Source organism: Maniola hyperantus, chromosome 8, assembly GCF_902806685.2.
Source record: "Maniola hyperantus chromosome 8, iAphHyp1.2, whole genome shotgun sequence".
Taxonomy (NCBI): Eukaryota; Metazoa; Arthropoda; class Insecta; order Lepidoptera; family Nymphalidae; genus Maniola; species Maniola hyperantus.
Genome location: NC_048543.1, coordinates 5,840,793 through 5,853,313, shown reverse-complemented (window position 1 = coordinate 5,853,313; position 12,521 = coordinate 5,840,793). Strand labels below are relative to the sequence as shown.

The 12,521-nt window shown below is 39.9% G+C and overlaps 2 protein-coding genes across 5 annotated transcripts in view; one reads left to right on the top strand and one right to left on the bottom strand.

The window, feature by feature from the left end:
- The window catches only part of LOC117984626 (leucine-rich repeat-containing protein 40-like), a 210,114-nt gene that overhangs the window by 139,867 nt on the left and 57,726 nt on the right, over nucleotides 1-12,521 (bottom strand). The gene's annotated exons all lie outside the window — the stretch shown is intronic.
- The window catches only part of MRP (Multidrug-Resistance like Protein 1), a 54,095-nt gene that overhangs the window by 25,918 nt on the left and 15,656 nt on the right, over nucleotides 1-12,521 (top strand). For all 4 annotated transcript variants that reach the window (XM_034971086.2, XM_034971085.2, XM_069500256.1 and 1 more), the window contains exons 10-18: nucleotides 1,222-1,306; nucleotides 1,839-2,033; nucleotides 2,794-2,970; nucleotides 4,019-4,152; nucleotides 4,919-5,129; nucleotides 5,607-5,723; nucleotides 6,500-6,606; nucleotides 6,989-7,132; nucleotides 7,607-7,682. In XM_034971086.2, coding sequence (XP_034826977.1) covers nucleotides 1,222-1,306; nucleotides 1,839-2,033; nucleotides 2,794-2,970; nucleotides 4,019-4,152; nucleotides 4,919-5,129; nucleotides 5,607-5,723; nucleotides 6,500-6,606; nucleotides 6,989-7,132; nucleotides 7,607-7,682 — 1,246 coding nt within the window. The remainder of the gene's footprint in view (nucleotides 1-1,221; nucleotides 1,307-1,838; nucleotides 2,034-2,793; nucleotides 2,971-4,018; nucleotides 4,153-4,918; nucleotides 5,130-5,606; nucleotides 5,724-6,499; nucleotides 6,607-6,988; nucleotides 7,133-7,606; nucleotides 7,683-12,521) is intronic.

Sequence of the window (12,521 nt, the reverse complement as noted above, 5' to 3'; positions counted from 1 at the left end):
GTCTAAATTTAGTGCTATCCTTTCCCGCAGTGAGCATTATAAAAGGATAGCAATATATTTAGACTTGTCAGATTACCTTACATCAAATAACAATTAACTGTAAGCATAAGGAATCTAGGTGTTGGTAAAACGCCATTAATTTCAATTCGGAGTATGACACTGACACTCATTCGTTACAGCCCTACTAAATATTACATTTACATATTGTTTAAGTAGTGTATGATAACATGAGACCTGGCCTGGTGGCTCTACTGTACAGTGCGCAAATAATATGCTAGAAATGTACTGAAAACAATACATTGGTCACGGGAAGGTGAGGTGTGAAGTATTGTGACAAGGAGACCAGCTGCGCGATTGCGGTAGAATGACAGCTACAATGTCACGATCGCAATCACCTGATAGGTTGGCGTTCGCCCACTATTGGCTGCAATGCATTGTTGCAACAAGAATCGCACAAATTCAGCCATTGAGACAACAATTGAGATTGTAATAATGATTGATGCAGGTTTTAGGCAATCGCCCTACTGGTCTCTGTGTCCAATAGTGAGCACTGAGCGAGCGTCAACCAATCAGAGGTGATTGCGATCTTGACATTGTAGCTGTCATTAACGTAAAAAAATATAAAAGATGAAAAAGATTCTAACTAAACTACGACTGGAAGTTGGAACATACAATACATAATATAATAAGCTCCATCGCACATGCCCACACTCGCACTTGTTCACGATAGGTACTGCGCCAATGTGGCACTGATATTGGTGGACACGGTGTGTCCGAATTTGCTTACGCGAATTGTACATCGGTCGATAACAATTAATAATACCTATTTTCTATTGGCTAAATGCACTGTTGCAGCAGGAATACTATAAATTCAGCCAATCGCACTAATTAAAATTAAGGCCATACGATAATCGCAAGATTTATGCTAAGAAGTCCAGGTCTAATTTTATTTTGCACGACTTATACATATTTTGTTTCATTATTGACCATACTTCATTCAAATTAATGCATGCCTGGTGAATGGCAAACATTGCATTTCAATAGTATAGGATAAAATGCCACTAAAACTATTTAAAATGTTATTTAAATAGATAAATATAATTTGTATTTATTATTTCTTTACTTTGTGTTGGTTTTCTTATTATAAATAGTGGTATTTTATCTTAACTCATTCGAATCTTACGGGGTTAACTCAGTGATATAGTAGGTTTTATTTTTTAGACAGCAGTGGGTATAAAACGCTTGAACAAATTCATGAATTGTGAGGAACTGAATGTGGAATCTGTAGAACACGATCCAAAAGAACGTAAGTATTTTGTTCCTAGATATTATTAGCTGTAGAGAAACCTCTTTGGTTTGTAAACGATAAAAAATACACCACTAATATGTTTTTTTTGCATTCCATAAACATCTTATAATATCTAATCTATATAATATCATTCCATAAATATCATAAGATTTCAAATATGCCAAAACTATGGTATGAAAAAACTTTAATGAAAAGTGCGAAAGAGAACTTTACGTCTCTTTTACGTATTTCATCAAAGTATGATCAGACTAAAAACCTTGGTCCTACGTAGCATTCTTTTTATCAAACATCACTTTTTGAAAATTCCCCGTGTTTTTTTGGCGAAAACTCAAAAACTACTTTTTCTAACTAGCCGCTTTTTAGAAAAAGAACGGCAGATGAATTTAGTTCAAAGATTGTAATATTGATAACATTATATATATATATATATATATAGTACTGACCGTGGCGTGTGGAAGGCCCTACAAGAGACCTATGTCCAGCAGTGGACGTCTATTGGTTGATGATGATGAATGTTATCTGTTTTTAGCGAATCCTCTGGTGATTGAAAGCGGGCACTTCACATGGGACGATGAGTCGCAGCCCACTCTAAAGAACATCAACATCCGTATTCCGCGCGGAAGCCTTGTGGCGGTGGTGGGCGCGGTAGGCTCTGGAAAGAGTTCTCTGCTGTCCGCACTACTAGGCGAAATGAACAAAATATCTGGACGCGTTAATACTACAGGTAAAAGCTTTATCTTTTCTAACCTTTACTATTATCTCTTTCTTGGCAAATCTGTCATGGATAGGTACCACTGCGCCCGGGAAGGCACGGAGGTTATGTCTTTTCTTATGACTTTAACTGACTATTATCCCACTTTGTCCTACACATTGCCTGGAGGCTGGGAACAAACTCGTTCGCGCAGCCCAACCTGCGATGTTTGCCGAGGTAGATCCGCTTCTGGAACTAATAAAATGTACCTACACACCGTCTGAGGCGCACCAGGCACACAATAGTGCGCCTCCGGACTTAAGGACCATTTTACAATCGAGCGATAGAGTTCCCATTTTTGTCGCCTGCTCGTGACGATCATGGCCTGCCCGTGACTCTCCTGCGACGAAAAGAATGAGAGTAATAATAATCGAAAAAAAACGTTAATTTACACAAACTCAGTACTGAGCACGGATCTCCACTCAGAATGAGAAGGTGGTTGACCATAGTCCACCACGCTGGCCATGTGCGGATTGGCAGACTTCACACACCATGATAGAGAACTCTTAGGTATGCAGGTTTCCTCACGATATTTTCCTTCACCGTTAGCAAGTGATATTTAATTTCTCAAAACGCACAACTTCGAAAATTTAGAGGTATCGAACCCCAGACCTCCCGTATAGGAGGCGGACGACTTATCAACTAAGCTATCACGCTTATCAATATGCAACATCATTATGCATAGTAATAATTTAAAAAATACGTTAATTAACTTGTTTTCTAAAATGGACAGGTAGTGTGGCGTACGTGTCACAACAAGCGTGGATCCAGAACGCAACACTTCAAGACAACATCATATTCGGCAAGCCGCTGGAACAGAGCAGGTACAACAACGTGATCAACGTGTGTGCGCTCAAGCCGGACTTTGAGGTGTTGCCCGGCGGAGATCAAACTGAAATTGGAGAAAAAGGTACGAAAAGAAGTGTTTGCCTTTTTCCTTTAGAAAATTGTGTGATTCTGTTAAGAAAAGTCGTTAGGAGTCTGGCACATTTGTAGACGTGGATGGAAATGCACCGTAACAAGTTTTAGTTTACTCGTTTATGAAATACTAGCGACCCGCCCCGGCTTCGCACGAGTAACTTTATTTATATTTATATAGTATACATATTTATTACAATTTTTGTGGGGATTTCTTATTTTTTGAAAATAAAATATAGCCTATCTTACTCATGAATAATGTTGGCTTTCTACTAGTGAAAGAGTTTTCAAAATCGGTGCCGTAGTTCCGAGATTACTTCCTACACACAAACTTTACCTCTTTATAACATTAGTCTAGATTTTTTTAACCCCTCATAAGGGATAATATGAGTTTACGCTTTGTTTGTCCGTCTGTGGCATCGCAGCGTGTATAAGTCGCGGCACGTAAGTCTAGCACTGAACGAAACGTAGACGAGATAGCTAGTAGGACGCCCCGCGCACTTCCAGTGTATAGTCGCGTTCTGAATTGTATTGTTATTGCTGTTAATTTTTGTTGTTTTTCCAGTGAGATGTTGCTTTTTTGCTAAATATTATAAATAATTAAAGAAATAAAATAAATCACTACGTTAGTTCATTAATAGCTAAATAATTAATTAAATTGTATTGCGTGCGCGACAGTCCCCTCCACGTTTCGTTCAGCGCTAGACTTACGTGCCGCGACTTATAATACAATAACACCTATAATCTTCAGCTTAAGCTGCAATCAGGGCAGCCTGCTAAGTACCCAACTCCGCAACAATGTAATAAAATAAATAATAATTAATACCGACTATTTTGTAGAGACCTATTTTGAAATTTTAAGGTTTTGACTTTTGAGTCAAAACAACCTTCCACGACTTTATTGTGGTATAGAAATATGCTTAAAGTTTTTACATACATACTAATCATTTTTCGACGCTTGCTTAGCTTTAATAGAACTATAGTTCTGAAGGTGCGACTTGTAACTAATGCAAAATCGCTCACATTGGATCTCTTCTCAGGTATAAATTTGTCGGGTGGCCAAAAGCAGCGAGTGTCGCTAGCGCGTGCGGTGTACTTCGACGCGGAAAATTACTTCCTGGACGACCCGCTCAGCGCCGTTGACTCGCATGTCGGCAAGCACATATTTGATAAGGTATATTGCAATCTCTTCTAAAGTACTAAAAACACGACTTACCCTTCAAGAGGCCAAAGTAATCGTCAAAGTTCAGACCTCTAAAATTCTACCTTTCAACTTGGCTTAAATAACCTGAATTCGGTATCGCATTTAAACAACTCATCAGCATCACCCGCATCATCATCATCATTATCAACCTATCGCTGGCCCACCAGGCTTTCAGAATTCCGAACCGGTAGTAAAGGTAGAGGAGTCACAGATGTAGCATTTTGTCCTACATGAAATAAATAAATATTGTTTTTTAGGGTTCCGTACCTCAAAAGGAAAAACGGAACCCTTATAGGATCACTTTGTTGTCTGTCTGTCTGTCTGTCTGTCAAGAAACCTACAGGGTACTTCCCGTTGACCTAGATTCATGAAATTTGGCTGGTAGATCTTATTGCTAACATTTGGGGAAAAATCTGAAAACCGTGAATTTAGGGTTAGATCACACAAAAAAAAATTAAATTGTGGTCATGAACTAATAATTAGTATTTTCTACTTTCGAAGTGAGATAACTATATCAAGTGGGGTATCATATGAAAGGTACCTGTACATTCTAAAACAGATTTTATTTATTTTTATGCATCATAGTTTTTGAATTATCGTGCAAAATGTCGAAAAAATTCGACTGTAGTACGGAACCCTCATTGCGCGAGCCTGACTCGCACTTGGCCGGATTTTTCACTGATCACCGGATCACCGCTTTTTGCACTCTTACAACAATACTTGAATTTATTTGCAGGTAATCGGTCCAAATGGCTTATTAAAAGACAAAACCCGCATGTGGGTGACCCACAACGTGTCGTACCTGGCGCAAACCGATCACATATTAGTGCTGCGAGACGGAGAAGTGTCCGAGGAGGGCACCTACCAACAGCTTCTGGAGAAGAAGGGTGCCTTCGCCGAATTCCTTATACACCATTTGAGTGACATTGAAAGGACTTCCCCAGAAGGTTTGAAATTGTAGCTTTATATCTTTATTCATTATCATCGTCAACTAATATACGTTTACATAGGTCTCTTGTAGGGACTTCCACACACCAAGGTCTTGCGCCGCCTGCATCCAGCGGCTCCATGCGACTCGATTGTCCGGTGCCAGTGATGTCGCCACTCTAGCACCTTAAAACCGCAACGTCTATGGGGTTTTCATCAATCTATATGTATAAATGGAGAAATTGACTGACAGACATATCAACATACTGCTAAAACCACTGACTCTAGAAACTTCATCCAAACGTTGTTCCAATCCAAAGAAATTCCATCCGAACGGGACAAGACAGCTAACTTATATTATAGGCTTTTGCATTTCGTTATTACGGGTCAGACCTTTTTAATAAAATAGATAACTTTGGAAATTGTTTAGTGTAAATACTTTTTTGATTAAGGTTTTCTAAAATATTGAAAAAATATCTTTATACGATTGTTTGTAGAACTGGATGAAATAAAACAAGAACTGGAAAGCAAACTGGGGTCAGAGTTCCAGAACAAGCTGCAGAGAGCGCGCTCGCTTTCAGAAAGCGCGTCGGAGTCGGAGCAACCAGCCGCCGGTAAGTGCTGTGCAACCACAGAATACTTCATAGTACCTTACAAGTCATGTTCAACCCATTGCCGGCCAACTACTGAGCACGGCTCTCCTCTCAGAATGAGAAGGGTTTAGACCATAATCTGCCACGCTAGCCTTATGCTGATTGGCAGACTTCACACACATGAAAACATGGACACCTCACAGCATGCAGGTTTCCTCATGATGTTTTCCTTCACCATTTAAAGCAAGTGATATTTAATTGCTTGAAATGCATATAACTTCGAAAAGTTAGAGGTGCATGCCCAGGATCGAACCTGCGACCTCCCAAGAAGAAGGTGGACGTCTTAACCGCTAGGCTATCAACGTTTTTTAACGTTACAGGTACGGAAAACTAACTCTGCCAAAACGTTTAAATAAATAGCCACTCTTGTTACGACGCAATAAAGAAAAATTCTGCTCGCGCAGCGCTTCGACGCTTCCCTGTCTCCTCTTCATCTTCCTCCCTCTTCCTCTTCCTCCCTCCCTTCTCTTTCTCACATCAATACTAACGCGTCCACGTTAATATTTTAAAGTCACATCCACCACATTCGATTCGAATTTTCGCCACATTTACGGCCCTCCCGTTTAACCGATTTTGACAAAATTTAATCGGAGGCGGACATAGGTATTTTTATTGCCATCCCAAACATCCATCAAAATACTTCAACATCAATTATTATTATAATCCCCATGATAGTAAAATTATAATATTATTCAAATTTGATAAATTAAATATCATAAATAGCTATGTTTTTTAAGGTGATCGAAGCGGCAGCGTAAAGAGACGCACACCAGATGCCGCAACTACTAATGACCTCAAAGAGAAAAACAAACTTATTGATGCTGAGAAAATGGAGACAGGCAGTGTGAGTTGAAATTTTCCATTTTTTAAGCTTTATCGGACTTTTGCATTAGTGTAAAATTTCCTATCCTCTCATACATAGCATAATGTTTAGCCCTTGGGCCACTTAATTACAGTAGCCGGCAGGAAATATTGTACATCGACCTTTAGAAAGAGATAGCGGTTTCGTAGAGCATTGTCTCTGTCGTTGAAACCGACAAAACGTCATATAGATATGAGTGTCGGAGACAACGCTCTATGAAGCCGAAGTCTCTTTCTAAAGGTCGATGTACAATTTTTCCTGCTGCTGCACAAATGTCAAAACATTGGGATCCGCAACAACCCTGGTCGTTAGCGTGCGCAGAAAGTGTATTTATGCCCTATGATGTATGTTTTTGATCGGGCAGGTGAAATGGAGCGTGTACAAGCACTACCTGACGTCAGTGGGCGTGACCGCGTCGTTGGTGACGGTGCTGATGAACCTCGTGCTGCAGCTCTTCCAGGTCGGCTCCAACTTCTGGCTCGCGAAGTGGTCCGTCGAAGAAAATATGGTAATTATAACGTAAATAATTCATTTAGCACTATTACCATGGAATACTTAATAGTACCTTGCAGCTACAGAAGGCTCACTCCGCAAAGACGTTAAAGTTATTAACAACTCTTGTTACGACGCCTGATTTTCTATCGTGTAAACTCCTCTCTCTTGTGTCTCCTCTCCCCCCTCCCTCTCTCTCACTCTCTCCGCACGATGATCGTCAGCGCTGACAGGTCAATATTTATAATGCCTGCTGTATAAATGTATATCCATGCTAATATTATAAACTAGCTGATGCCCGCGATTTCGTCCGCGTGGATGTAGGTTTTTAAAAATCTCGTGGAAACTTTGATTTTCTCGGGAACATCTCGATTTTGTAGAAACATAAGATTAAAAGTAAATGTTTGAAATTTGAAAAAAAAAATACTCCTAAATCTTTTGTGTGTTTTTGTGAATGTTTTGTCTAAATATAACATTTATCTGTTTGTAGATAGTGAATGGAACTGTCAACCGACAAGTACGAGATCTGTATCTCGGTGTGTACGGAGGCCTCGGTATCGGACAAGGTAAGCTCACACATTACTCACATTACACAATGTATAGTGGACCTAGCTTATCTGTTACAGTTCTTGCAATTCACGAAGGTGAGTGAACCTTACTTGTGGTACGTCGTATACATAGACATTGCGTAAGTGTGCGTGCATGTCGGACCAATCAGTCGCGAGCAAGCACTCGCAAACGCACACATTTACTTTACCTTACTTATGCCGATACGACGTAAACACAAGCATGAGCCACTGGCCCTCGTGAAATCCAAGACATTGAAAACTGTTTAGTTCAACAGTACTGCTAGATTAGGCGGCTATTGGGGCTGATTCTCTTGTACACAATCTCTAAGCTAAACTAAATTAACAGGTCTACATCTAGTGTTATCCTTTTCCGCAAGCAACATTATGAAAGGGATAGCACGTGTCATTTTAGTTTAGTTTAGAGATTGTGTACAACGGAATTAGCCACAATGTCACGAAAAATTAAGAGTAAATTCCAGGTGCGAAGCACAATTCAGCTTTCACAAGGGCCGCAGGCTGCTGCTTAAAATTTTATAAAAGCCTCTTTCTATCTCGTAATCTCTTATCCCCATCTCATCTATCTCTCCTCCTATCTCCCTCTCTCCCTACCCCCTCTCGCCCCCCTCCAACTCTCAATATGCTTCATTCATAAATTTATCTTAATAAATATATGAATGAAGAATATTATATTATTGATGTGCCTCCGGAAAACATACAGCATTTATGTATGAAGAAGCAATTATGTACTCACCGCATATATGCGCGCTTCATCCATAAACATGTATATTCCTATGCAATAATGTAGTTTACCTTACCGGATATAGGGGCGCTAGTGTCTCACCCAGCAAGGCAGTGAGCCGCTGCCATCTTGGATGTCATAGCGTTGTGTACTTTCGCCGCGTGCGCGTCGAATCTAAAATTATATCGTTAATCCGTCTTCCTTTGCAAAAAAATTATTTTCAATAAGTGCAATAAATGTGATAATACGGTGATCATGATATATATTTTCTTATTATTTCGTAATATTACCGTGGGGACATTTTGGTTGGACCCCACGTGCGCGAACAATGTCGATAGGCTACGTAAGCTAATCGATCTGGTGTTTCGCGCTTATTGGTGCCTGAGAGGGCTCTTGAAAAAGGGGATACCTCGACATCCAGCAGCGATTCAAGCAACGAGCAGGATTGAGAGTGACTCCCGAGAGAAACGGCGAGAAATTACCAGGTAACGATCGATCCTCGGATCGATGCGTTATACAACCAGGTGAGTTTTCTTACATATCTTATAATGCATTTACCATATTGTGTATCTAATGCAAATGAGATGCTAATTGAGAAACCAAATTAAACAAATGGCGATTTGGTTGACGAACGTGTCGACACCGACACCGAAATCTAAATCTGGATCTAGGTTTCTTTAATACAAATTTTGGCGAGGAAAAGTCCCAATGGTTACCTATAATCGGTTATTGAATCTATTTATTTTATGTACAAAGTTAATTGAGTGCAATTTAAATTTTACGCCAGTGAATCGAATGATAACATTTTATCTCGCCCACGTGGCGAGATGTTGGTTATAACAAGACATTGGTTAAATTGCTCATTTAAAGGGGTTTCGTAAACTGAAAATAACGGAGAACTGTACTCACTAAACAATAGCTAACACTTATTTGGCCCCACTGAGGACATCATGGCCGTTACCACCAATGCTTTATTATACCAAACAGAACTCAGTTAAGAATCCAGATACCCCCTTTAATAAATGACTGAAACATTCAGATGATAAAGTCGCCCTTTGGTCTAAGTATCTCCTGCATTTTTATTCTTTTGAATATAATGATTAGCAATAAAGATGGTTAAATAAATAAATAACATTCAGCAAATCATCTTTGTCTTAAAAATTATCAGAACAAACTTTACAAATTGTTTGGGTAACAGGCGAATGTATAGCATAATATATTATGTAAGGCGCAGGAGATGAATATCAGACAGAATTTTCATGGAGATGTTTATTTTAAATACTCTAAGGAAATTTTGGATACGGTATTTGCATATGTCAAAAGTGAATGGTTTCTCAGTGATGGCTGAATGGAGGGTCTTCCACTGGAAGCCTCTCGGACCTCACATATCTGATATGTGAGGTCCGCACCCTTTGTTAGTTTTGGGTGTGATAACCATTTTAAATTATTGATTAAGCTGGAAAAGTACGTCAAATCATTGTGACGTCACATGCCAGTGTTTCATGGGGCCTCGCGTGCTGAGCGTGTGTTTTAACGCTTTATAGGATACTGATTTGACTAGTTGTCAAATACCGGATTGGCTTTTAACAATAGTGACGAGGTTCTTTTTGGATAAAGCAACACTCACTGCGTTTATGCAATCCCCTGGTGGCCCATATTTATAAATATTACAGCTATAAATGCCTACAATCGAAAAACCTATCCAACACAATATGTTACAGGTTATGTAATGACATTCTAATATCGTTGGCAAGCTTTTGGTGCAAACAGTTTTTGTAAATGTCAATTACGGTATTTCGAATACCCTAATACAAGAAACTACCCCCGGTAATGCCCACAAAACAAATAATGCAACATGCAACCTGGTCACCTGTCACGACTTAAATGACACAAGAATTACTGGACCAAAACTAGTAGAAGTGGTTCACAAGGAAATGCCCAGTTTTATCTCCGAGCTTTTTCTGCGGAAGGAAAACGTTGGATCGATGCGTCTGATTTTCGACCCTCGAGAACGAAACAAATTTGTGAAACAAAACTATCCCGTCTGATTTGTCATACCGGTTCGTAGCTTTCTACAACAAAAGTTGGACAACCTGTCTAATTTTTGGGTCTGGCGGCAGCGCCCCACCTGTAACATGCTCGGTTGCGGAAACCTTGCATGCGAAGGAATGTCGAGTGCTAGTCTACCTAGACGACTTCCTTCTGGTCAATCAAGACCAATCCAAGTTATGTCTTCAGGCTGCGGAAGCCGTGAGGCACTTGGAACTTCTGGGCTGGCAATTCTGGTCAACTAAGACCAATCCAGGTTATTCCTTCACGCTGCGGAAGCGTGAGGTCCTTGGAACTTCGGGGCAGGGGGATCAATTACCAAAAGCCAACGTCCATACCATGTTGAAGACACCGGTTCTCGTCCGATCACCGAAGTTAAGCAACATCGGGATCAATTACTAAAAGTCAATTCTAACACTCACACAAGACCTACAATACCTGGGTATTCGTTGGCAGACTATAAGAAAATTCAATGTTCTTGCCCATAATAAAGAGTAAAAAACTATCAACGAGACCTTTGAGAGAATTATTACTGAAAATATCTGAAATCACTCTTCACGAAATGCAACGGTTGCTAGGACAGTCAGACTTCGCCAGTTTAGTAACTCCCAGAAGCAGACTACATTCTGATCAGATCCAAATACGCCTCAAACGTTTCGATAATATGTTTTAGACTGCTGAATCCACAATCGTGGAACAGGGAATGACATGGCGGCGCGGAACCACATGTCTCAGGCTGCCAATATGTACACCTAAAACCTGCCATCCACTGCTTGGCGAATAATGCCTCTGATTGGCTTTTAGTGCCCAATTAAACGGGAAATTAATGCCAGAAACTTGGTGAGTGCATCAAAAATGATAGCACAGCAATAGAAGGAACTTTATGCAGTTATAGTGGCAATTGAAGACAGCACAAGAACTCTGTAAAAATCGCAAGTCTTAGTTCAATCGAACACTCATTCGTTCACTCACTCGTTCGTTCTAACGTTCATTTTAATGAACAAAGTCGTGGGTTTTACTGATTCTAACAATCGAACTCCCGCACATAACAGATTACATTATTGGCTCAAGGCTGTCACGAGGAAAACCTCCCACAGAGTGTCATCTTTTCCCTCAAGCGCCGTCCGAGATCGATTTGGTTGCAGCACAACAGATTACTGTAGTAGGGAATAAAGATGGTGTGATGTCTTTATCGACTGCAAAGATTGATCAGCAAGTTATAGATGCTTTCAACAGGTCATTGAGACATCAATTTAGCATGGGTGTTTTCTTCTCCAAACTAATTGCCAAAAGTACTGACTTACTTGAACAAGTGCAGCTGGGGTGTACTTAAATGTGGCACGTGAAAGACCTTTGGGCTTCAAGATTTGAAAGCAGAGCTCAAATGAACTATAGAACCTATCAGGGACTCTGATAGATGTCACGACATTACAGTGTCCACCAGACATTTACACGGAAGCTGAAAAAATTGAGGATGGGTGCCCAAATAAAGGAGTAGTCTATACGAGAAGTAAAGAACAGGTGCTTGTTGGAAGCAATTTTTGTCCTACCTACCTACCAGACATCAAAAATGGTTAAACTGGTGCGAAACCTGGTGGCGGTTAACTTTCTATGATCCACATGTGGACACTAGGCAATTATTGACGTGGCTAAACTCAAAATTACTAAACCATTTATCATACAGGACCTTAAGGTAGAGCTCAAGCGCTAACTACAGAAGCTCTCATTTAAGCACACACTTCCCGAGATATCTAGACGAACCTATATGGACAATTGTTGCCCTGGAACGAAGGGTTGACAACTGAAAGTCTGTGTCACCGGGAAAAATATATTATATACTTTATTTGGCCCAAAGACTGACACTCACTCTTAACATAAATACGGATGGACACTTTCAAAACATAATAGTATAACAGAAAACATAATTCTCTATTAATGTACTAGTATACTACAGTAGTACTACATGTATGTCTTTGACACAGGAAAATAGGTCAAGCAGAATGAAGTTAAGAATTTAAATATATTGTAATCTTTTTATCACCAACTGT